Raw genomic sequence first — 23,829 nt, 5'->3', positions numbered from 1 at the left:
TGGCAAAGAAGTGGGGTATCTACACTTTATAAAGGTGTTTTCTTACATGAGAGTCTTTATTTTATCCTGAAGAGGGGTTTGTACAGTGAGGACAGAGACAAAAAAATCCACCTCCTCCACCAAACCCGCTCCTCCAGGCAGGGTAATTTGCTTTGTCATGCCACTTCCACACACGCACAGCAGCTGCAGGCAGAGAATCAAAGCACATCTCCTGGGTAACCACATCCAAACTTCACAGCAATGCCTGCACACCTTAAAAAAATAAACTTATTTTCTTACAGCACAAGTACCAAAGGACAACCGATTCGTTTCCATCCCCTAGCATGCTGCCAGAGCTCTCTCTCCATTTTAGGTCGTACCAGGCAGCTTCAAATTACATCGCATCTGATCCTCTGCAAGGAAACAGGAGCTCAGCGTGGCACAAAGCAGAGGAAAGGAGGAAAAAAAGTGCAACGAGGATTGTCAAAACTGTGAGCAGAGAGCCAGCAAAGCCCACGCAGGGACCCTCAGGTGATGGGGACAAGGAGAGGCCTGAGGTGCTGGGATCTCCCTGCTGGTCCCTGCCCGGAGCTGCTGGGACGAACCTCGATGCATTATCGATGGAGAACAAAGAGAGGAGATGCGGGCTCCGCCGGGATGCTCTTGCTCCCTGAGGGATGGGACCTGGAAAAGGAGATCTCCAGCCCCTCCAGGCTCTCTCCACACCTGCAGCCGCTCATCCCTCCCCTGCCCTTCACCCGGAGGGCCCGCATGCCACCGATGCAGACGCTGTCCTTGGCCACGGCAAAAGCTCACCCGAGGGCAGCCGCTGGCCACACCGCCCGCCTTCCCGCACCATCCCGCGGGGACCGCCCCAGGCTCCGCACCGGGGGATGCCCAACCGCGGCAGGAGGCACCACCCAGGGTGGGCGTGAGGGGAGAGACCCCCAGGCCTGACCGGGCCGGGGTCCCGGATGGGTCGGGGCAGCCGCCAGCCTCACCTGCTCGGCTCCGTAGGCCGTGGCGAACTGGACGAACTCCTCCACACGCACGAAGCCGTCGCCGTCCCGGTCCAAGGCGTCGAAGACGGGGCGGAGGCGCGGCTCTTCCTCCTCCTCCGGCCGGGCCGGGGGCTCGGCAGGGTCCTGCAGGGCCGGGCAGACCCCATGCTCCGGCGGGCACCACGGCGGCGGTCCCGGGGCGGGCTCGGCGGCCTCAGGTGCCCATAGTTCCGGCTCCGGCCCGTCCCGCCGCAGTCCCCGGGGCAGCGGGGGCTCGGGCACGGCCGCCGGCGGATGCGGCTCCATTTTCACCGGCGGCGCTGAGCGCCCGCCGCCGCCCGCCCCGCCGCTGCCCGGCGGCCATGCCCCGCGGCCATCCCCCCCCCTCACATCACGGCCGCCCGGCGGGGCGGTGCCGGTCCCGGTGCAGCGATGCCGGTGCGGTCCCAGCGATTAGCTCCGCCCGGGCACACACGGCTTTGTGCGAGGCGGCGCCGGCTCCGCCCGCTGCACCGCCACCGGGGGCGGCTCCGACGACCCGCCCCGCCGGGCCGGGACCGGCGGCGGCTCCGGGAGCCGGGGATGGGGGAAGCAGGGAAGGGGAGGGGGGACGGCGGAGCCGAGAAACAACCCCTCACTCCCCCGCCCGCACCGCCCTCACGGGGCAACCCGCCCGCCAACCACCGGATCCACCCCGGGAACCGCCGCAGTAGCCGGGGCGGTGACGTCACCCGCTGCCTGTGCCCCCCCCCCACGCACCCCGAGGCCGAGCGGAGGCCCCGCCCACTGACCCCGCCCTCAGCTCGTGCGCCGCGCGGGGCTGGCGCGGGAAAGGGGCACGAGGCGCGCCTGCACGTGCCGCCTGCGCCCCCCCGCCCAGCGCCGGGAACGGAACCGAACCGCGGGGAACGGAACCGAACTGCGGGAAACGGAGCCGAACCGCGGGAAACGGAGCCGAACCGGGGGAAACGGAACCGAACCGCGGGGAACGGAACCGAACTGCGGGAAACGGAACCGAACCGCGGGGAACGGAGCCGAACCGCGGGGAACGGAGCCGAACCGCGCACCGGGGCTCTGCACCCCCTGAGAGGCAGTCGCGCCCGGGGGCAGCACCGTGAGCCGAGCCCCATGCACCGCACCGGAGCAGCCAGCCCTGAAGAGCCGCCCCTCACCCCAGCCCCGGGGCGCTGCCGGGCCCAGCACGGCCCCGGTAACGGGCACAAACCCACCACGGCTGCTGAAGGCTTCCGGATCCGGTTTCGGGAGTTTGGCATCAGGGAAGCAGCGCTGGTCCGGAGCGCTGGACCACCCCGGCCAACGCTGGGCAGGGCCCAGGGGCCCGAATCGGAGCACCAGAACCGGCCCACACCGCAGGGCAGTACCGCTGGCTTTGCTCCCAACAGCACCAACCCCGATGCTGTGCCCGAAGCCTGGCCGGGCTTGGTCAGCTCAGGGACAAGGAGCTGGGGAAACCTCCCCGTGGTCAGGTCCAGAGGCTGCAGGATCAACCTCCCCCCAGCACCAGGAAAGGGACCAGACGTGTGGCAGCTCAGGGTGGAAGTTCTTTATTCCTGGCCTGGAGGAAGGAGCAAAACCTGGCAAGTCTACAATCAAGTAGAAAACACAATCAAGGAGGAAAAGAAGCTTCGTGGGATTCAGGATAAGCTTCAAAATTGTCACCAGCAGCAGGAGGCTGCTGCAGGCAAGCAGGAGGTGTCCTCTGAGCTGTGGCACCGAGGCCCACGTCCCCCGGGGTGCCACCAGAAGGGTTTCAGTGAGCAGACAGGGGTCTGACAGACAGCTGGACACCCTACAGAGCACAGTGGTACAGAACCAGCTCCAGTGGGCTTCCACCTCACAGCACATCTGCTCCTGGGACATCCCAGCTGTGTCTGCACCAGCCTGTGGGGACAGTGGCCCTACCCAGGAGCCCTCTGAGGGGACAGGGCCATTCCTCCCTGCCAGGGGACAGTTTGGTCCTTTGTTCCTCTCTGAGAGCTGCCCCCAGCAACCCCAGCTTGGCTGAACCACTCCCCCCTCCCAAAAGGAGCTGCTGGAGGGGGCCCTGTCCAGCTCTCAGGCTGTGGTGGGGGTGGGAGAGGACAGAAATCCATGGACATCACTGCCTGGGATCACGGAGATGTGGGGAGAGCAACTCAGAGGGAGATGCAAAGGGACAGTGGCAGTCACAGCCCCCACACCCCACACCCTCCCTGCGCTCTTGGCCACCGCAGCTCCCAGGACAGTGACAGCAGAGAAGGGGGGTGGGCCAGCTCCCCACCCAGCACCCTGGGGTTCCCTCCCCCCCGGCAGGATGAGCAGTGTCACCACCACTGGCTGAGCCCAGGTGTCACCCCACTGTGTCCAGCAGCAGCAGGGTCAGGTCCCAGTCCATCACTGATTCGTGTTTGCTCCTGCAGCCCAGAAACCTGCAAGCAGACAGTGGGGAGGTGGGTGCACAGCCCTGCCCACCCCTGCCCTGCTGGCACAGCCTGCCAGGCAGGACACAGGAGGGGGGCAGAAAGGAGACCACCCCCCCCTCTCTGTTGGCACCACCTTCTGCAGGTGTACAGAGTCCTGGGTGCAGCTCAGCACAAAATGTGGCCACCTAACCCACGGAAGAAAAAAAAAGGGAAGCAGAGGCAGGAGTCTTTGTGCCCGACCCTGCTGGTGGGGCACAACAAAAGGAGCTTCAGGAGACACTGAAGTGTCTAGACAAACATCCTCTGGCAGAATGACAAAAGACAACACCATCACCCACAGGCTCAGAGGAAAAACTTGGCAAGTTCTCCTGCCCTTCCTAAATCATCTCTGGGACTGTCCATGAGGACTCGGAGATGGTCCCTGCTCCACCACCTTCCCAAAACCAGAGGAAGGCTCTGGAAAAGTGCTGACAAGTTGAAACCTGGGCTGGCTGCCCTCATCTTGAGACCCCAACACCCGTGGTCTGCCCCCTCTTCCCTCACAGGGCATGGCACAAGGTGACCAAGGCGATGCCACCACCCCTGGCAGCCACATCCCTGTGAGAGGGTGACGGGACTTGTGACAGGAGCCCTGCCCTAACCCCGCGGAGGGGAAAGGCACAGTCACCTAGAGCTTAGCAGAGGATGAAGCAATACCCAGCATGGCAGGGAAGTTGTTGGCAGAGGTCAGCCAGCTCCCACCATCCACCACCAGGGTGGTGCCTGTCACGTAGGAGGAGAGGGGGCTGGCCAGGTAGAGTGTGCTGTGGGCGACCTCCGTCTTGTTCCCCGCACGCTGGAGGGGGATCATCTCAAACTGGTTGGCCTCCTTGGCAAACTTCCCACCTAAAGGGTAGAAGAAGAGGTCAGTTGGGACCATGGGACCACAACCACCACTGCCTGCCAGACACCCACAGCACTGCTTGGACCCCAGGGGAGATCCTGGCACGATCCCCTTAGAGCTTCCCCAGCCTCCAGGGCAGAACAGGCACTGCTGACAGACTGCAAGACCTACAGCACCAGGCTGAGCTCTGGGAGAACACATTGAGGTGGCAGAGAGCTCAAAAAGCTGCCACGCAACAGCAAAAACAGCCCCCTGGGAGGTAACAGGGATGTGGGAAGGGCTGCACCCCCCAAAGGGATGTGCCAGCCATGCCCAGCAGCAACTAACTGGATCACAGAGCCTCCAACATCCATGGCACTGTCACAGCCCCCTCCCAGACACCCCCTGGCCACCACCAGGGCAGGGACAGGAGCCCCTGGACACCTTACCCAGCCTCCTGTAGCCCTCAGTGCCTGTGATGGGGCCTGGGGCCAAGCTGTTCACCCGGATCTTGTTGGGTCCCCACTCCACAGCGAGGTGACGGGTCATGGCATCTGGGGAGGGGTTGCAATGGGAAGGAGGAAATGGAGAGCAGAGCCATTCTGATAACTTCTGTTACTTTCTTTTGGGTTTTATTTTCTTGGGGGGGAAAGCCACAAGTGACTGTTCAAAAGCAAAAAGCCCTGGAAAAGCAAGCCCTGGGGGAGAGAAGAGCCTCATCCCAAGCACAGGCACCTACTAACCAAACCTATTTAAAGTCGCCTCTCACAGAATCACAGTCATGGTTGTATAGGACCTCTGAGATCACCCATACACACAAACAAAAAACCCAAAACCAACCAAACAAAAAAACCCACACCAGAACAAAACCCCTACAATCTTGGCCACTAGAGTGTGCCCTGAAGTGCCACATCTACACATTTCTTAAATGCCTCCAGGGGAAGGTGACTTCAGCACCTCCCTGGGCAGCCTGTGCCAGTGCCTGACCACTCTTTCAGTAAAGAAATTCTTCCTCGTATCTAATCTGCTGCAACTTCATAATCATATGCTGCAACTTCAGACCATTTCCTCTGGTCCTGTCATTATTCACTTGGGAGAAGGGGCCAAGCCCCATCTCCATGCAACCTCCTTTCTCCCACAGACATCTTCCCATTCCAGTATCTGGGAAGACTCAGCTTCCTTCCTAACCCCACAGAGCTGACAGAGCCCCAGCATGGAGCATTCAGGTACCTATGGCAGCTTTAGCAGAACCAGCATGCACCTGGAGGGCCTGGCCTCGGTAGCTCAGGGTTGCTGTGATGTTCACGATGACCCCACCATGGTCCTGGGGAAGGATTGAGGTGGCATTAGGTGTGTGTGTGGGGTCAGGAGAGCTGGGCTAGGAGGGACAGACACAGAGTTCCCTGGCTCCAGTTCCACTTACCCGGAAATATTTCTCAAAGAGGACTTTGGAGGTGTTGAAGGTGCCAATGGTGTCAATATCTATCACTGTCTTGAAGGCGTTGAAGGACAGGGAGCTGGCTGGGCACAGGAAGTTTCCTGCAGCATCTGAAGAACAGGGATACAGTCAGGATGGGGCCAGGAGGGGATCGGGCAGGTTCAGGGCAAGTGGGAGGCTGAGCAAAACTGCTTGGGTAAACTGGAGGGGGTGTAGAAACATCCTTGATAAGGGGATAAACATCCTGTGGCTTGGGACAGCCAGCAGCATGGCCAGGCTGAGGTTCTGGGGCAGCCAGAGCAGGGATGGGAGAGCCATGCAGTGAGCACAACTCTCTGCTTCCTCCATTCCCTCTGCTCCCAGGCACACAGACACTGGGCAAACACAAGCCCCAAGTCAAAAGCCACCCAGCAGTAGGTCTGTGGCAGTTCTCCCCCCTGCCCACCCCTGCAGCTCACTGTTAACCAGGATGTCAATCCTCCCAAACTCTTTCAGTGCCTGCTCCACTGCTGCCACGATGCTCTGGGGCTGCCTGACATCTATGGAGAGAGGGAGGCACTGCTGGCCCGTGGCTGCCACCAGCTTTTTAGAGGCCTGGAAAAAAAAACAAGCAACCAACCATAAACCAAAACAAAACCAGAGAGGTGAGGTTCTTTTGGGGACTGTTTCAGCAGGGGTTGGACCCAGACCTTGTGACAGGCAGGAGCACACAGCAAACACTGCAGGCAGGGTAAAGACCTGCCCCACAGCACCCTGCAGCCCTGGGCTGCCCAGAGGAAAACCCTGCAGGCCCTGTCCCAGCTCAGTGCCAGCCTGGCCCTCAGGACACAACTCCTGAGGCCAAGTTATCTCCAGGGCCTGTCATCCACACAGCACAAACCAAGCAGCATCTCTGCAGAGCAAGTACAAAGGTTGGACCCCAACGAGGCATCTGTGGCATGAGCCCAGAGATAATTAACCTTTAGATTAAAAATAAATAAATAAATAAATAATGACTGCCAGCAGGCAAAAGGGCAAAGGCAAACTGGCTGCTGCCGGGGTCTCTGAGAGGCAGAGCAGACTCCAGCTCTGCAGCTCAGCATCTCCCACAAACCCTCCCCAAAATGTTCAACAAATGAAGCACAGGGCATGGGCAAGCTCAGCAGCTGCCCAACCCCCAGCAATGCTCCCCAGTCCTGCTTGGGCTCCTTGGGACCTTCTGGGAGAAGCTTTCAGCTCAGCTCTGCACATGTCCGGAGTGCAAGAACCTGGGCAGGCAGTCCCTGTGTCCTCAGGAGACCCCAGCCCCTGAGGGCTAAAAAGCTGCTGAGCTCTGCATCTCCTCTTCTGGCACAGGAGTGTGAGGGAATGTGGAATGACAGCACTGACCCCCTCCAGCAGGCAGCTGGGTGATGCCAGCCTCCTCCCAGGCTTTGATGTTTATTACATCTCAGTGGCATCCACACACAGCTACCACAAACCTTGCTCTGCTCCATCTCAAGATATAACTAAATTTTAGGGTTCAGTGTTCCCCTCAACCCTACTAATCCTTGGATAAAGGGTTTCTGCCCTCCTTGAGGCTGATTCCAGCCTGACCTTGGGCTCTGCTGACAAACCCTCAGCACCACAATTTGTTTCTTTCTGCCTCATCAACAGAAGGGTGATCTGATCCCTGGAACAGAGCCCCTCAAGGCTGGTGGGGGAAGGCAGCAAGTTCCACAGTTAACTGGGCTCTGCTGTGAGGTGCAGCCCCCCCTAAACCATCCACCCTGCTCATCACCTCTGGGAGGAGACAGGGCAGCACTGCTCAGCCTCTTCTCCTGTTGCACTATTCCCAGGGCTCCTCCCAGTTTCACCCAGAGGAGATGGCAGAAGGTTCTCCAGGGGTTCCCAGATCCCCCTTCTGCCTGCCCACCCCACTGCAGCCCAGGGCCTCACCTCTGACACCCGCTGCAGGTTCCTGCTGGCAATGACCGTGTGGCAGCCGTGCCTGCAAAGGAGGGGGTGGTGAGGGGAACCACCCAGCACCAGCTCCTCAGCCACCCCGGGACTCTGGGGACAGCCAGGAGTGTGGGCAGGGAGGTGGCACAACAGCTTTGGAAGGGAGGAACTGCTGGCTGCTCCTCCAGGCTTGCAGGACTCAGGAGTCACAGCACAGCAGAAACCTGTCCCAGGGGAGAGGGTGGGGAAGGGCAGGGAGGGGAAGGGAGGGGAATGGGAGCGAAGGGAAGGGGAGGGAAGGGGAGGGAAGGGAAGGGAAGGGAAGGGAAGGGAAGGGAAGGGAAGGGAAGGGAAGGGAAGGGAAGGGAAGGGAAGTTCCATCCCCTCCGCCCCCCTGGCGCCCAAGGAGAGCTCCCCCACCTCATGAAGATCTCGGCGATGCGGAAGCCGATGCCGGAGCCGCCACCGGTGATGAAGGCCACCTGGCCCCTGCGGGAACAAAGGGACACTCAGTGCCGAGCGCCAGGCACGGACCGGTGGCCCCGCTCAGCTCTTCGGCCGTGCCACCCTGCCAGCCCCAGGCCGCGGCCCTGCAGAGCGGGGGCTCCCGGCACTCACGCCAGGATGTCGGGGCTGAAGAGGTGCCGGTACTCCCCGAGGCAATCGTCCGTGTCCAGGTCCGGCGGCGCCCGGGGGGCTGCGGGCTCCGCCATGGCGGCAACGGGAGGGCCGTGCCGCAAAGCCTGATGGGAACTGTAGTCCCGGCCGCCCCCGCCGCCGCTAAGCATGCCGGGAGCTGTAGTTCTGGCTGGGGTGCGCTCCACCAGCAGCGCATGCGCAGCGTCGGCAGCCGTTGCCTGGCAACAGCGGATCCCGGCTCGGGGTCCCACAGCGCCGCCCAGTGTTCCCAGTGCCGTAGTGCGGGGACAGCGACAGAGCCCTGGGCAGAGCCTCCTGGCTCCCAGTACCGCCCAGTGTCCCCAGTGCTGTAGTGCGGGGACAGCGACAGAGCCCTGGGCAGAGCCTCCTGGCTCCCAGTACCGCCCAGTGTTCCCAGTGCCGTAGTGCGGGGACAGCGACAGAGCCCCGGCCAGAGCCTCCGGACTCCCAGTACTGCCCAGTGCCCCCAGTGCCGTAGTGTGGGGACAGCGACAGAGCCCCGGCCAGAGCCTCCGGACTCCCAGTACCGCCCAGTGCCTCCCAGGGACAACCCGGTACTTCCCAGAGCTTCCCGGTGCAATTCCAGTTCCCCCAAGACACAGCCCAGTTCCGCACAGAGTTTCCCAGTATTGCCCAGTGCCCCCAGCAGGGACAGCTCAGTGGCACGCGGACCTTTCCAGTACAGCCCCTCGGACAGCCCAGTGCTTCCCAGTACAGCATCAGTGTACACTGGGAACAGCCCACTGTCTCCCAGAGCTTCCCAGTACCCCACAGAGCTGCCCAGTGCACCCTCCATGGACAGCCCAGTGAATCCCAGGGCTTCCCAGTACCACCCCAGCGCTCCCCAGGGAGAGCCCAGTCCCTCCCTAGAGCTTATCAGTATCACCCCAGTGCCCACTGGGGATATTCCAGTGCTTCCTAGAACTTCCCAGTTCCACCCCAGTGACCCCTGTGGACAGCCCAGTATCTTCCAGAGCTTCTCAGTAGTGCTCTAGTGGCCCCCAGGAACAACCCCAGTGTCTCCCAGGGCTTCCAGTACTGCTTGATTGTCCCCCCCACGGACATCCCAGTGCCTCTTATAGCTGACCAGTATTGCCCCAGTGCAAGCCCAGTGCTTCCCAGTACAGCCCCCATGCACCATGGGGACAATCCCAGAGATTCCCAGTACCACATTGTGATCACCAGGAACATTCCAGTGTTTCCCAGTGCTCCCCATGGACATCCCAGTGCCCTCCCAGTGCCCCAGGGGGACATCCCAGTGCCCTCCCACAGCCCCATGGAGCTTGCGGGTGGCACCCGAGGGCAGTGAGTGGCCCGAGGGGGAGGCCTTGGGGTTTATTGTGGGTCTGGGGGTCCCTCAGGCCGGGGGTCTCTTCAGGGTCCATAGGTGAAATCCCGATCTCCGCTCTGCCAGGCCACCAGCTCGTTCCTCTGGAACCAGAACCCGATCTCCCTCTGGGCCGTCTCCACCGAGTCGCTGGCGTGGACCACATTCCTGGGAGGGGACGGTGACAGTGAGGGTGACAATGGCCTCGGGGGTCCCACTGCTGCCCCCCACCCTCCTCACCTGCTGACGTGCATGCTGAAGTCCCCCCGGATGGTGCCCGCGGACGCCTTGGCCGAGTCTGTGTCCCCCACCATGGCCCGCGTGGACCTCACCACGTTGTAGCCCTCCCACACCTGGGGGACAAGGGGACACCTGAGCAGCCTCCCACCCCTCCCAAACTCACCCAAACCCCAACGCCCCCATCCCCTCTCCTCTATCCTACCCCATCCCATCCCCCCCATCCCAACCCCTCTATCCCACCCCACCCCATCCCATCCCACCCCCTCCATCCCATCCCATCCCATCCCATCCCATCCCATCCCATCCCATCCCATCCCATCCATCCCATCCCATCCCATCTCATCCCATCCCATCTCATCCCATCCCATCCATCCCATCCCATCCCCCCCATCCCCTCACCATTGCCACCACAGGCCCCGAGCTCATGTACTGCAGGAGGACGGGGTAGAAGGGTTTCTGCCGCAGGTGCTGGTAGTGCTTGTCCAGGAGCCCTTGGTCTGCCTGAGAGCAACGTGTGGTGACGGTGGGGACACCCAGATGGTGACCCCTCCCCTCCCCTGTGTGCCGGGGGTCCCTGGGGTGGGTACCTGGAGCAGTTTCATGGCCACCAGCTTGAAGCCGCGGCGCTCGAAGCGTTGGATGACGCTTCCCACCAAGCGCCGCTGCACCGCGTCCGGCTTCACCAGCACCAGGGTCTGCTCCTGCAGCTCCGGGGGGGCTGCGTGGGGACCCAGGGGATGGGGTCACCACCAGGTAGGGGACACGGGTGACCACCAACCACAGGCAGGGGTGGCAGGACCCCCAAGCTGCTCTCCTGGGGCACCAGAGGTTGCTGACCCCATCCCCATCCCTGTCCCGTGCTGGGGCTGCGTCCCTCTGACTGAGCTGTGCCTCGCAGACTGGAAAGGTCCCAGGAGGGACCCGGGGACACTGCACAGCCCTGCTGGGGTCTGGGGACGTGTCCATGGCCAGGGAAACCCAACACGGGACAGGCTGGAGCTGGTTTCAGCCACAGGCACGGCCCTACCCTGGCCCGCCAAAGGTCTGCAGGTGCCACCACGGGTGCCACCACCCCTGCCTGGCCTCGAGGACTCCCCTGGACACCAACTCTGGCACAACGGGGGTCCCTGGTTACAGTCCTGCTTTGGTGAAGAGTAAGATCAAGAACCATGGGGTGGCATTGCTGTGAGGGCACACAAGCACCCCAAGGGACAAGTAGATCCCATCCACTGGAGGGACAGAGGGGACAGGAAAGAGATGGGGAGAGGGCACCTAACCGAGGCGTTTGGCCACCAGTCCCGGGCTTCGTGGCCCTGTCTGGGGCTGCCAGAGGGGACAGAGCAGGAGAAGTGACCCCACTATTTCACCCTCTTATCTGGGCATTGATAGACACCCTGGTGCTCCACCAGACTCCCACCCTGTGCTCCCCAGGACAGCACAGGGGTCCCCCGGGGGACCTGGGCACCGGGAGGGGAGGGAACAATGACAGTGGGATGGGGACAGGAGCCCCGAGCAGCAGGACAAGCAGGGGACTGAGGACAGGATGGGGATGAGGACTTGGCCCCCATGGGAAGAATGAGAATGGGGACAGGGTCCTCTGGGACAGGACAGGGACCAGGTCCCCAGGCAGGATGGGGACAGGGTCCCCAGGGACAGAATAGGGAAGGGGCTGAGGGCAGGACAGGGATAGGCACTGAGGACAGGATGGGGACTTGGTCTCCAGGGGCAGGACGAGGATAAGGACAGGGGGACCAGGAGCAGGACAAAGTTTGGGAGTAGGTGCTCAGGAACAGGGTAGGGAAGGGGTTGAGGAAAACATGAAGTCTCCAGGGCAGGAGGAGGACAGGGACAGGGTCCCCAGGGCAGCACAGATAGGGAAGGAGCTGAGGGGAGGACAGGGATGGGGACAGGGTCCCCCGGGGCAGGACAAGAGTGGAGAGAAGGTCCCCTGGGGCAGGGCAGGGATGGGGACAGGGTCCCCAGGGTAGGATGAGGACGGGGACAGGGTCCCTAGAGGCAGAATAGGGAAGGGGCTGATAGCGGGACAGGGATGGGGACAGGGTCCCCCGGGGCAGGACAGGGATGGGGACAGGGTCCTAGGGCAGGGGCCGTGTCTCACCGGAGCCGTAGCAGCGGGGCCCGGGGGGGCAGCTCAGCCCCGGCTGCCCCCTCAGCAGGCTCCGGGCCAGGCAGCGCCCCAGGGAGCCCATGGCGGGACCGGCGGGTCCGACCTGGCCGCAGCGGGGATCCACCGCCCCGCAGAGGCTTTAAGGGGCCCGGCCGAGCCCGGGGACGGGTCAGATTTCCGTCCCTCCCCTTAAAGCAGCCGCTGGGACCGACCGGGAGGCCGAGGAGCCCGCACGGAGCATCCCGGGATGGGGCAGCAGGGACATGAGCATCCCGGGCAGAAGAATCCTCCCGACTTGGAGCATCCCAGGTATGGAGCACCCTCCCAGTCCAGCCTATCTGACCATGGGGACACATCAACCCAGAACAGCCCAAGCATGGAGCATCTCACCCTGGGACACATCTCCTTGTACAGAGTGAGCTCTTCCCGGAGGGTCAGAGCCTGCACCCAGACCCCTGCCTGACCCAGGAAGAACGAGGGGCCCGGGCCCTGTCAGAACCCCCAGACCAGCATCATGCTTTGTCCCTGATGGTCCAGGCAAGGTGAGAACAGCAGCTGAGCCCCCGCCAGGAGGGCAGGATGCTGCTCTGCACAGCCTGGCTCCAGCTCAAGATTTCCTTAAGGTTGAATTAAAGTAGGGGGTGGGAGCTTTGCCTGCTCCCTCCCCAGGCAGGTGTATGAGGCCTCAGGATCCCCCATCCCAGCCCCTGTGGTGAGAAATCCCTCATCCTGGAGCTTCCCTCGCATCCCAAACTCCCAGGACACCTCATGGGACAGCAGCTTGACACAAACGTTGCTATTAAAATATTTACAAGTTCATGGGAAGTCCTGGTCACCTGGGGCTTGTTCTCTGAACCTGTGAGAATTGGAAGGGGGTGAGGGGGGTCCCCATCTGCAGGTGGCAATATGGGGGCTGTCAGGACAGACTTGAACCTGTCTCCAAGGTGCATTTGGCTCCTTTCTTCTTTCTTTCCTGGCTCCTGAAGGTGCAGGGAGTGGTGGGGGGCACAGCCTGGGAGGGGTCCCTGGGGGCTCCTGGCTGCAGGAACCCCCTCTGTGTGGCCTCTCCATGGGTAGGGAGAGCACCAGCTCTGTCCCACCAACACTTCCCTGCCCAGAAACTGGTGTCACCCACCCAAAGAGGGGCTGGGAGGGGGAGAGAGGTCCCTCTGCTGCTGCACAGGGAGAGGATGGTTCAGAGGACGGGGTTTCTTTGGGGAAGATTCACCCAGGCAGACCCAGGCCCCCAAGCACCCTGGGGTTATTGTCTGCTCACCCTCCAGGGGTGGCTCCAGGCTTCGGGTGACAAAGGACAAAAGGCTTTGTAGGAGGAGGGGTGGCAGGTCCCAAGCTGGGCTCTGGCCACCTGCCAGCTGCTGCCCTTGACCAAGGGAACAACATGCCCTGTCCCCTCCTCTGTCAACCAAACCAAACCAAATGTTTTGCAAGACCCAGAGGCAGGAGGGTGCTGGGACCACAGCTGGTGACTGCACTGAAGGGAGCCACAGCCAGGGTGCTCTGGGGAGCATCCCAAGCCCCCCAGCTGTGGCTTGGAGCTCAGGAGGACAGAGAAGCTCTGTGGACAGGTTTGGACCCTGCACCCACCAAGGTGCAGCTGTGACCCCCGAGCTCCTGGTGCAGGGTCTGGCTGTCAGGAGCCCTTAGGGGGGTCAGAGCTCTGCAGGTTGGTCTCAGATCATCACCCCCTTCCCCCTGCTCTGCACACATCCATGAGTCACTGCCCTTGGTACCTGGGGAGGCATCTCCTTGACAGGCTGGGCTCTGGTTCACCTCAAGTGGCTTATTGCAGGGTCCAAACAGCTCCAAACATCAAACTGGGCCCAGTCCAAGCTGGATGCCAGTCTCTGTCAGCACACAGGTTATCCAAACAGCAGATGAAATCTCCAAACAGCAAACACGTGCATCACAGGGTGTTTTGCACAAAACTGCAACCAAAGGAGCCATGGAGCAAATGCTCCTGCACCCCTGGTGCCTCCCAGCTGCCCATGCTCAGACATCCCACTCAGTTCCATGCCCACAAACACTGATGGGAGAACATCTCCTCCAGCCTTTGCAATGAGTGACTGGTCCTGTTCCCACCACACAGCCCTTACTGCAGCTGCCTTTGTAACCACAGAGAATTAGGAGTGATTTCATGCTCTACACCAGGTACCTGATTTAGAGACTTCAGGGGAAAGAGAAAAAAAATCCATGACCAGAGACTCACAAGCTCCAGAAAACCTCATCCTGTCTGACCAGGGACTGGGATTTTAACCTTCTGTCACTGTCAGGTTTTTCTGGCCTTCAGCTTAGCTCTCCTGTGGTACAGCCCTGTGAACATCAGATGTTCTTCCTGCCTCTGGATCACTTTGGAGAACACTCTGCTGGTGGGAATGACCTGATCAGCACCAGGGGTAGCAAAGCCCCAGGGAGGACCCAAGGGATAAAGCAGCCAGCATGGATCTGCATCCTCTTCATGTTTAGGTGGAACCTGCTATGTTCAAGTGCCCATTACCTCTTGTCCTGTCCCCTGGGCACCACTGAAAAAACCTGACCCTATCCTGTGACACCCACCCCTTTTTATAAGCCTTGGTAAGACCCCACCTCAGTCTTCTCCAGACTAAAAGGACTCAAGCCCCTCAGCCTCTCTCTCCTGATAAATTCCCTAATCTCCTCCTAGTCCCCTGATCACCTTTGTAAGCCCTTTGCTGTCCCCTCTCCAGCACTTCCCTGTCCCTCTTGCACTAGGGAGCCCAGTGCTGGACACAGTTCTCCAGAACCTCCCTCCACTTACCTGCTGCCCACACTCTTCTTGATGCACCCCAAGATGCCATTGGTTTTCTTGACCACAAGGACACACTGCTGGCCCCTGGCCCTCCTGTTGCCCCTGGGTGCAGTGCAGGCTCCTGGGCAGGCTGCAGATGGCTGCCTGCATCACAAAATCATTTTCATCGAGTCAAGTGGCTGAGTGACAGACAGGCCTGCCAAGAAACTACACCAAATTACCAACTCGTTATTTAAAACAACAAAGTAAGCACTTTATTTCCATTAAGCATGTTGTTTTAGTATCACAATGGAATGATGAGAAAACGTTTAAAAAAAAAAAAACCCAAAAAAGTCTCTAAACCCCACCAAGAGCAGGGAGGTTTTTTTTTTCAAGGCAATTTAAAACCAAAGGGAGTGACAGAAGTGCCAAAAGAGTCCCAACATCAGGAGACTCCTCCTCTGAGAGCTGGGCAGGGGCAGGAAGGTGGAATGACACGAAGGTTGAATGTCTGAAGTAGGTCTTTGGCGCTTCTGACGTGTGGGGATGTCCATGGCCCTCAGCAACTCCACAGAAATCCTCTGGACACAGAAAGTGCTGTGGTGGTGGAACAAAACCCCAGCAGCCAGGACTTCCCTTGGAGCTGATATGCCCGGGGGGGTGGGTGTTAAGACACATCCTGCAGACAGTGCTGACTCCAGCTGGGGAGCTTTGGGCTGGGAGAGGAGAGGAGGGGAGGAGGGGAATAAAAAAATCCAACCAAAAAGGAAGCGTGTTGGTGCGTGAGTCCAAGGTGTCCCCGTCAGCAAGACACAGGGTCCTGCACAACCAGGGAGGAGAGAAGGTGGTGGCAAAAGGAGACATGGATCCGTTCCCTACAGTGATCAAAAGAGGAGTCCAGTGCAGTAACTATAGTTTCACAGTTCCAGGGGGCAAACTGTCATTGCAGAGTCTGTAGTAACGCAGGTCATTCACCAGCCTGTGCACATTCTGGGTAAACGATGGCAGGTCCTGCAAAAGATCAAACACCACACGTTGTACTGCAAACAGAGGAATCCCACAGGTGGGGGCTGGGGGTGGGAAGGAACCAAGAGAGCCCAACACCCAAGTCAGTTTTGACACAGATCCTGTCTGAGCCCAGGACATCAGAGTTTCTGCTGCCCAAGTCCCAGCAGCAGAGGTGGCTCCAGAACTGATGACAGAGCCACACTAAAGACCTCTAAAAATCACTGCATCCAACCACCAAGTCCTCACAAAATAAATACAAATTTAAAAAGTCACTATGCCCACCAGAGCATGCCCTGAAGTGCCACATCTACATGTTTTAAATCCCTCCAGGGATAGTGACACCACCACCTCCCTGGGCAGCCTCTGTCCACTCATTCACTAGAGAAATTCTTCCTCAGATCTAACCTGAACCTCCTCTGGTACAATTTCAGCTCATTTCCTCTGGTCATTATTCACTGGGGAGAAGAGGCCAACCCCCACCTCCCTACAGCCTCCTTCCAGGGAGCTGTAGAAGTCAATGAGGTCTTCCCTCAGCCTCCTCTTCCCCAAACTGAACAATCCCAATTCCCTCCCTTGGGGAGAACCGGGCCAGGTTCACAGCACCACCTCCTGGACTCACAGGTAGCTGCAACACCAATGGTCACACTCAGCCACCTGCAGCACCAACTGCTCACTGCATGCTGCCAGGCTGCTGGGTGCCACCTTCCCCATCACACGGGGATGTTCCTATCATCCCCCCAAGGCTCTCTCCCCTCCACCTCCAAGGGAAAGGAAGGACTGAAGGGCCCAGGAAGCCTCAGCAGATGGAAAGCAGGAGCTGCTGCACTGTTGTGATGGTGCAGGGGGAGGTTCACGAGGGGTTTGAGAGAGCTGTGAGCCAGGGCAGCTGCTCTGCTGTCTCCATGGTAACCCTCACACATCTGGACAGCAGCTGGAGCAGGATTTTGGCAAGTATCTGAGTGTCCCCCTTTAGAAAATGTCAGTCTACCCCTATGAAAACTTCCTCCAGGAAACATTACTCCCTAATTCCCACAGCATTCAGCAGTCTGAGAAATGAGATAGCAGTTCTGCCACCAAAGGGGACAAACCCTTGGGTTTTGGAACAGAAAGGGTTTTGCCTCAAACCACCTCCCTGAGCAGCTCATCCCCCTGCAGCACAGCCTGGGAGCACCATCCCTCCATCCCTCCCTGCTGCTGCAGTTCTTACCCGGTCCATTTTGAAGTTCCTTCCCAGCACATTTTTCTGGTTGGAGTCCACACCATCACAGCTGGCCAGGAACTCGGGGAGAAAGGCTGAGTAAAAGCCATCAAAGTCCACTGAGGCCATATTGTAGGTGGCAATGCCAATCTCCTCCTGCAGCAGGTCGTGTGACTTGTGGACAAGCACCTGAAGTAGGACATTGACAAACTGGAACAGCATGGTGGTCCTGAAGATCTTCTGCACAATGAGAGAAGCAGAGGGTCAGGGAGCTCCAGAGCTCAGCACTGGAGGAGGACACAGTCCTGGAGGGAGTGAGGATGGCTGCACAGGGCCACTGCAACACCACAACCTTCTGAGCTATCTGCAGGCTCTTGGAAGGACAGAAATCACTTCCTGATCTACAAATGGCTACAACCAACTAGATTAATATCAGCTGGAAAGATAAGGGTGAGCCTGGCTACACTTACCTCAAAGACCTGACCCAACTTTTAAGCATTTAAGTGAAGAGCATCAAGTCCCATTCCACCTCCAGCCAGTTTCAGCCCTGCATAAAGCTCCTGAAAACCAGGGAGTCTGCAGCAGGCAGCTGGTAATGTGATGGGTTGGCTTGCAGCTGCCACCACAGATGGGAACCTGGAAGCTCTGCTTTCACAGGCTAACCAGAAGGCCAAGACCCCAGATTCCAGCTCTAATCCTTCATGACAGCAGTTAACGAGTCTAAATTAGCGGGTCTGGAGGATGGGTCCTACACAACAGTGATGGACAACCACCTGGCAGGGACCAGCTAAGTAGTACACCCTGTGGCTGACCAGATGAGAACAGACTGATGATCCCCATTTTTGCTTCCTCAGACAGACTGTGCTGTCACTGTGCATGTTCTCTGCTTTCCCTCCTTGTCACAGGAGGGGACACCTCAAGGCTTTGACTGACTGGAGCTGGGGTCACTCCTGCAGCAGTACCAGAGAGGTGGCAATGTCCCTCTGACCATCAGGATCACAGCAACCAAAGGCTGTGGCATAAAAGCCTCCAAATCCTGACCTGAGCTGTCTGAACCAAGCCTCAGAAGGGCACCCACCCCTTCCCAGGCACAGAGTGACCAGTGACACTGGTCAGCCAGGACCTACCTTATGGTACAGCTTCTGCTTGGTGTTCAGTGTCTCCAAGTAGAAGAGATTCTGCTTGAACAGATGAATGTCAGGCTGCAGGAAGGATTGGCCAAATGCCTACAAACAAAGAATGGATATCACATCACAGGGAGCAGCAGAGCTGCCAGGCAGAACATTTTCACCCGAACACAGAACAAACCCCTGGGAGCTTCTGCTGCTTCTCAGCACAAACTAATAAGGGAAGCAGTGAAGTCAACCGTGCTGCTGCCAGGCCAAGGGAATGAAGATATTTTAGTGGAAACATTTTTCACACAAGGAGCCTGCACTCCATCACAGGAAGTGCTGGGCAGCTGTGGTACCTGCATAATGGCACTGAACTGTGCCTCGTTCTCCATCTGCTCCTCTGCTGCTCCTCTCTGGACACTTGCCAGCACACTGGATTTGAAGAAGTACCGCCAGTTGTGGTGGAGGACCCGGAAAAGCAGCTCAAACAGCTCTGCTTTCACATCAGGAGAGGAGCGCTGGCAGGGAAGGAGAACACACAACTCAAAGCAGGCTCCTGTGCTGGGATCCCCCCATCCCCTACATAGCAGCACCCTGCCCAGGGCTGAGCTTTGTAGCCCAAATCCCAAAGCATCCAAGTGTTTCTTCCCGAGGAAGGCATCAAACCCAGCACCTGCTGGATTGTGCTATGAACACGCCAACAAGTTTGGAGCTTCACCTCCTCCTTTGAGCACGTCTGTAGCTCCACCCTCTCACAATTCCCCCCAAATCCCACTGCTTACATTGCCCACTGCCCACTCACCAGTTTTCCCTGGGCAGGGAGTGAGGTTTCCAGCTCTTCCCCCACCCAGTGATGCCTTCCCCTTCCTGTCCCCCCCTCCTCCCTGCACCCCGTGTCAGAGCAGCCCTACCTCAGCAATGATGGGGTAGACCTGCTCCATGCACAGGGAGATGACACTGGGCAGAAAAGGCTTGAATACTTGGCCTGGCTCTTGTACCACCACTTGAAGGATTTTCAGGAATTTTTCCACCACCCGACAGCCAGTGCTGCCCTCGTGGAGAATGCTCTCTGCCAACTGCTCCCTAGGACAAAACCCAAGTCATTGCAGAGCAACCTCCACAGAGATCTGCATCTAAAGGAAAGCAGGCAGTGCCTCTGGACTTGCCCAGCTAAAACAGACCAAGTACATTAAGCCACAGATGAGAGTTAAGGTTTGATAGACTCCCTTTCCCAATAAAAGCCTGACAGGTTGGTGGGGTGTCCTCAGATCTTGGGTAGGAGCTGACAGGCAACGTGAGACTCCAGTTCAGTCCTGCACATTCCCAAAAAGCCATTGGGAGAGCTGAAACTGCAACACAGCCTGTGGGACTGATGTGCTTGGCCTGCACGACTTCAGACCTAGAAGCATTTTTCCTTAGATTTAGCCCAGGGACATGAAAAATCTCTGGACACAAAGAGCTTGGAAACATTACACTCTTTAGGAGCAGAGATCTGTTGTGTCAGCAGTTTACAGAGATAACAACACATCCTGAGGGATAAGAAAGAAGTGACCAACATGGGGCAATACCTGGTGAACATGTTTAGGAAGGTCTGTATGATCTGCTCAGTGAAAAGCACTCCCATCTGCACCCTTAGTCCTTGAAACAGAGTGAGGAAGAAGCTCAGCATCTCATCTGTCACATCTAAAATCAGAACAGGAAAGCAAAAAGAAAGTGTTAAGGTTAATTTCAAATTCATCACTGTCTTTTATGTGATACTTGCTCCTCTTGTACAGGGCACCCCATTTACTCATGGAAATTTAGCAGCAGACTGGCATTAAAAACTGGATGCAACAGCCAGTGCTACAGGGCTCAAAGATTGCTCATCCAGTTCTGAAAACACCAGAGATGAGAAGCACAACCAGCACCAAACATCTTGGAACAAACAGGACACAATCAGCCAGGCCCTCAGTCTGGTCTGCCTGGAGAAAGCTCTGGCCACAGTCTGGGCTCATCTCCAGTTGCTCCTACAGGGTTAACAGGAAACAAGGAAATCCAAAACAGCTTGGAATGGCCAGGAGACAGAACCCAGCTTCTTTTTTATTATTATTATTATTTTTGGCAGGAACTGAAAATACCCTGCTAGCTTCAGAAGTCATCTTCAGCGCGTGGTTACGCAGTCATCACCACAGCAAATTCCTCATCAGTCCAAACACAACAAACAAGGTTAAGATGAGAGGCTGTGCAGCTTCATACAGCCTTCCACAGCCAAGAAAAAGCAACAGCAGGAGGCTGCCAGCCTGAAGGCAACACGTCCCTGGAGTCACAGCATCAGCTTGCTATCTTGGATCCTCTCTGCATCTCAGCTTTGTTTTGTTTCCCTGCTTCCCTGAAAAAAATCCCACCTAGCTCCAGAATGTCTCCTGGGACACCTTGCTCTTCATGAGAGGTGCTCCTGGGCATTCCAGCTACCCTGATGTGACAGAATATAAGCTGCTGGCCACAAGATTGCCAAGCAACAGTCCTGGTTACATTTTGGGAGCCTTTCTTTTACAAAGGGGGAAAAACTCCACATTGTTTGACCTAATCTGATGACATTTTTGTCTTCAAGCTTCTGGAGAGTACATAAAGGGCAAACACAGCCAGACAGGGTATTTTAAAGTTTTTTGTGTTCTCAGGATCAGCTCCATCCTTGGTTTCACTGCTGAACACAACATAAGGCATCTCCATCTTCTGGAAGTGGGACAAACCTTCAGTGCCTGGATCCTGGATGGGGGAGATGACCTTTTCCCAGCCAGAAGCAGAGACTCAGAAAGCCACACACTTCCCATGAACACCCCCACAATTCTATGCTGATGGACTCTGGATGGTCATAAATCTACTCACAGCACCAAAGCCTGTCCTGTGGTTATACCTGACTGATGAATGAAAGCTGGGAAGAGGGCTAGTGAGACCTGCACGGATTCTTGCAGAGACTGATAACAGATCTGGCGAGACTTGGTGGATTCTCCAGAGATACTTTCCACAATATCTTCTAAAACGCTGAGTGTCTGATGGATGATCACTTTGGCTGCAAAATAAAGAGAGGTGACACCTGCATGCATTCAAGAGACTCCTCAGAGGCAAGAAATTAAGTTAAATTCACACACACACACTAAAACATCCCCCACTGTGGATATACAGCAAACCCAGGCTGGAGTAAAAAACTCAAGGTTTTCTTCACATTTGTGTTCACATTTTAAACATTTAAACAGATTCAATTAGGTCACTGTGGGTACTTGCTTTCTGAATTGATACAGGTTTACTGCCCTAAGGATGCACCCACTGCTCTGCTACTTGGGTGCTGAGGGGAGCTCTAAATGATGTTATTCACAAGATGCTAGTGCACTAGCAGAGAAAAAAACCCAGCAAAATGTGACAGCAAAATAGAAATCTTTAATGCAATGAAACACAAATCTTTAATGCAAAGACTGGAGTGCCAAACCATCACTGTATAAGCTAATCCAAAAGCTGGGAGAACTTCCCTGGCTCAGCTCAACACACGTGGACAGTCTGCTGATAATCTTCTGACATTTTTTAAAGTGATTCTCAAAAAAAACCCCAAAAACAAAAACAAAAAAACAAAAAAAAACCCAAAACAAACAAACAAACAAAAATATCAACAAACAAACCAGACCCAAAAGCAATCCCAAAACATCCACAGAAACTTCCAAAGGCCCCTAAGCCCCATCCGTTCAGGCCCCCCCTCCTCCACCTCTACACCCTCAACAGTACCTCCAAAGTTCAGAAAAAAGTATTTTTCCCCCCCCTAAGTTTTTATAAGCATAAATTTCATCATTGCTGCCTCCAGTGTTTAACACCACCATGTGGTACTCCCAGCAAGAGGCTGTTTAGTAGCCCTGATGCAGTGAGTGCTGTTCCAGGTTTCATCCCAAACTTGGTGCCAACTTCCCTGCATGACTGAGGAAGACAGGACTTTGATAGAAGAATTTACAGACAACCTGGGGTGAAATAGCTCTGTACACACCCCCAGAAGAAAGGTCTCTAAAAGGAAAAAAAAAAAAAAAGAAAGAAAACACAAATTGCTCCTGTCCTGCCCTCCCTATCCACACTAACTCCGGTTTCCCAGCTCAGTTATTAGACGGGCAGCTTGATGCTTGCAGTGCAGCTGTCAGGAAGCAGCACACCCCAACAAACTTGGTACTTACTGTCCTCCAGCTGCACTTTCCTCTGTGGCAAGATGGCATTGGATTTTAATTGGCGATATTCCCTCGTTAGGGCAGAAATGAGGCTGGCATGGTTGGTGGAACGAACCGCCCACTGCTGCTCGCTCTCGGGGAGGTTTGGCCAGGGCAGCAGCAAGACGTTTGACAAGGCTCTGCACACCAGCACCTGGGCCTGGAAAACAAGGAGGTGTTCAGACAAAATTTGATAGTGACTGTAGTTTAGTTTTTGCTAAAGCACAACTCTGGAGTGAAGGGAAAAAATTCAGCAGTGCTGACGGAGGAAAGGGCTCAAGGGCTCAAAGGTGAGAGAGGAACAAAACTCCATCACCTAAGAGCTGGAGCCGGCTCCCAGCTCTCCCTGCAATGCTAAGTCTCTGTTCTTCATGTTCATAAAATGAAGATGATGCCACTTGCATGGCTCCTTGCCTGGCTGACATGCTAAGGTTCCATGTTTGTACAATAGCACCAGCACACAACACAACCATTTCTGTAACAGAAATGCTGACTTGGGTGTGTGGAATATCACAGAATTCTGTTTCACAGGAAACTCCTCCTGCATGTCAACATCAGTGTCCCTGTGCTGTGAAGATGATGCAGAACCAGGGACTGTGTCAGGCCTTTTTCCTTTCTCACTTGCTAAGGAATGCAGTTGTGGTTTTTCCTTATGCTGCTGCCTGAAATACATCATTACTGACAAGCTGTACCACTGGCATTCCCAGATACCCTCAGCAGAGAGAACTGCTGCCCCTCGCCCCCCCTTTTTTTTTTTCAATGTTCATTTTTGAGGCTATACCTCACGACAGTAAGAACTGAGGCCCAGTTTCCCACAGACATCTATCCCACTCCCTTGATGTTTAGGACCCATCACCTTATCGGGCAGGCGCTGAGCAGAGGTGTCTGTGATCCTGTTGAACACTTTCTGCACTGCTGGGATGCTGATCAGGAACACGGGACGCACGGTGGTGGCCAGGGAGACCAGGAGGTGGCAGGCAGACAGCAGCAGCTTCTCCTGCACCTGGAAGAGAGAGGGTGGTCAGGCTGCCCAGACACACGGCCCTGCACACCCAGAGTCATCATGGCTGGAAAGGACCTTCAGGGTCATCGAGTCCAGCTCTCAGTCCTGCACCACCCTGACCACTAAACCATCTCCTGATGTGCCACATCTGCCTGGGGTGTGAATACACAGCCATGAGCTGCAGCCCAGCCAGATGTCATGACCAGCTTCCTGCACACAAGACACTTCCCAGTATTCATTTCACAGAATCACAGAATGGTGAGGGGGCTGGAAGTGACCTCTGGGGATCACCTAGTGCAAGCCCCCTGCTAGAGCAGGATCTCCTAGAGCTGGTTTGAAAGGAATACATCCAGGAGGGTCCTGGATGTCTCCAGGGATGGGGACTCCACAAGCTCCCTGGGCAATCCAATCCAGTGCTGTGTTACCTTCAGAGTAAAAAAGGTTTTGCTCATATTTAACTTAAATCTCTTGTGTGCCAGTTTGTGATTTGCCAATCAGAGCACAGGTCTGATCCCTTAATAGCACGGAAGAGAGAAATTTCTCTGTTTT

General features: G+C 57.0%; 3 protein-coding genes and 1 long non-coding RNA gene across 7 annotated transcripts in view; 1 reads left to right on the top strand and 3 right to left on the bottom strand.

Moving 5' to 3' along the window:
• Positions 1–2,522: 2,522 nt before the first annotated feature.
• Positions 2,523–8,551, bottom strand: DECR2 (2,4-dienoyl-CoA reductase 2). Of its 2 annotated transcripts, none has more exons than XM_030459687.1 (9): positions 8,242–8,551; positions 8,044–8,112; positions 7,621–7,672; positions 6,162–6,297; positions 5,689–5,813; positions 5,496–5,589; positions 4,715–4,819; positions 4,100–4,288; positions 2,523–3,409 (listed from the first exon to the last, which is right to left on the bottom strand). In XM_030459687.1, the coding sequence occupies exons 1-9, from the start codon at positions 8,409–8,411 to the stop codon at positions 3,375–3,377; spliced, it is 975 nt and encodes a 324-aa protein (XP_030315547.1). In that variant the 5' UTR covers positions 8,412–8,551; the 3' UTR covers positions 2,523–3,374. The 2 variants fall into 2 exon arrangements, with proteins under 2 accessions (XP_030315547.1, XP_008494958.2); XM_008496736.2 differs by having other exon boundaries at positions 4,071–4,288; positions 8,242–8,549.
• A 1,033-nt stretch (positions 8,552–9,584) lies between these two features.
• Positions 9,585–12,093, bottom strand: NME4 (NME/NM23 nucleoside diphosphate kinase 4). Its single transcript, XM_030459700.1, has 5 exons — positions 11,970–12,093; positions 10,438–10,568; positions 10,250–10,351; positions 9,851–9,963; positions 9,585–9,778 (listed from the first exon to the last, which is right to left on the bottom strand). The coding sequence occupies exons 1-5, from the start codon at positions 12,058–12,060 to the stop codon at positions 9,658–9,660; spliced, it is 558 nt and encodes a 185-aa protein (XP_030315560.1). The 5' UTR covers positions 12,061–12,093; the 3' UTR covers positions 9,585–9,657.
• Positions 12,094–12,205: 112 nt separating this feature from the next.
• Positions 12,206–12,797, top strand: LOC115599147. The gene is made up of 2 exons (XR_003988170.1): positions 12,206–12,287; positions 12,393–12,797. It is a non-coding gene; the product is annotated as an uncharacterized LOC115599147 (long non-coding RNA).
• A 2,430-nt stretch (positions 12,798–15,227) lies between these two features.
• Positions 15,228–23,829, bottom strand: part of XPO6 (exportin 6) — a 46,331-nt gene continuing 37,729 nt past the window's right edge. For all 3 annotated transcript variants that reach the window (XM_030459670.1, XM_030459671.1, XM_030459672.1), the window contains 9 exons: positions 23,134–23,280; positions 22,248–22,437; positions 20,954–21,109; positions 19,629–19,743; positions 18,972–19,143; positions 18,417–18,578; positions 18,076–18,174; positions 16,958–17,188; positions 15,228–15,753 (listed from right to left, as the gene is read on the bottom strand). In XM_030459670.1, the coding sequence (XP_030315530.1) occupies positions 15,652–15,753; positions 16,958–17,188; positions 18,076–18,174; positions 18,417–18,578; positions 18,972–19,143; positions 19,629–19,743; positions 20,954–21,109; positions 22,248–22,437; positions 23,134–23,280 (1,374 nt within the window). In that variant the 3' untranslated portion in view covers positions 15,228–15,651. The remainder of the gene's footprint in view (positions 15,754–16,957; positions 17,189–18,075; positions 18,175–18,416; positions 18,579–18,971; positions 19,144–19,628; positions 19,744–20,953; positions 21,110–22,247; positions 22,438–23,133; positions 23,281–23,829) is intronic.

This window comes from Calypte anna, chromosome 14 (genome assembly GCF_003957555.1).
Source record: "Calypte anna isolate BGI_N300 chromosome 14, bCalAnn1_v1.p, whole genome shotgun sequence".
NCBI classification, from domain to species: domain Eukaryota; kingdom Metazoa; phylum Chordata; class Aves; order Apodiformes; family Trochilidae; genus Calypte; species Calypte anna.
Note: the sequence above shows the minus strand (reverse complement) of the source record. Positions and strands in the feature narration are given on the sequence as shown.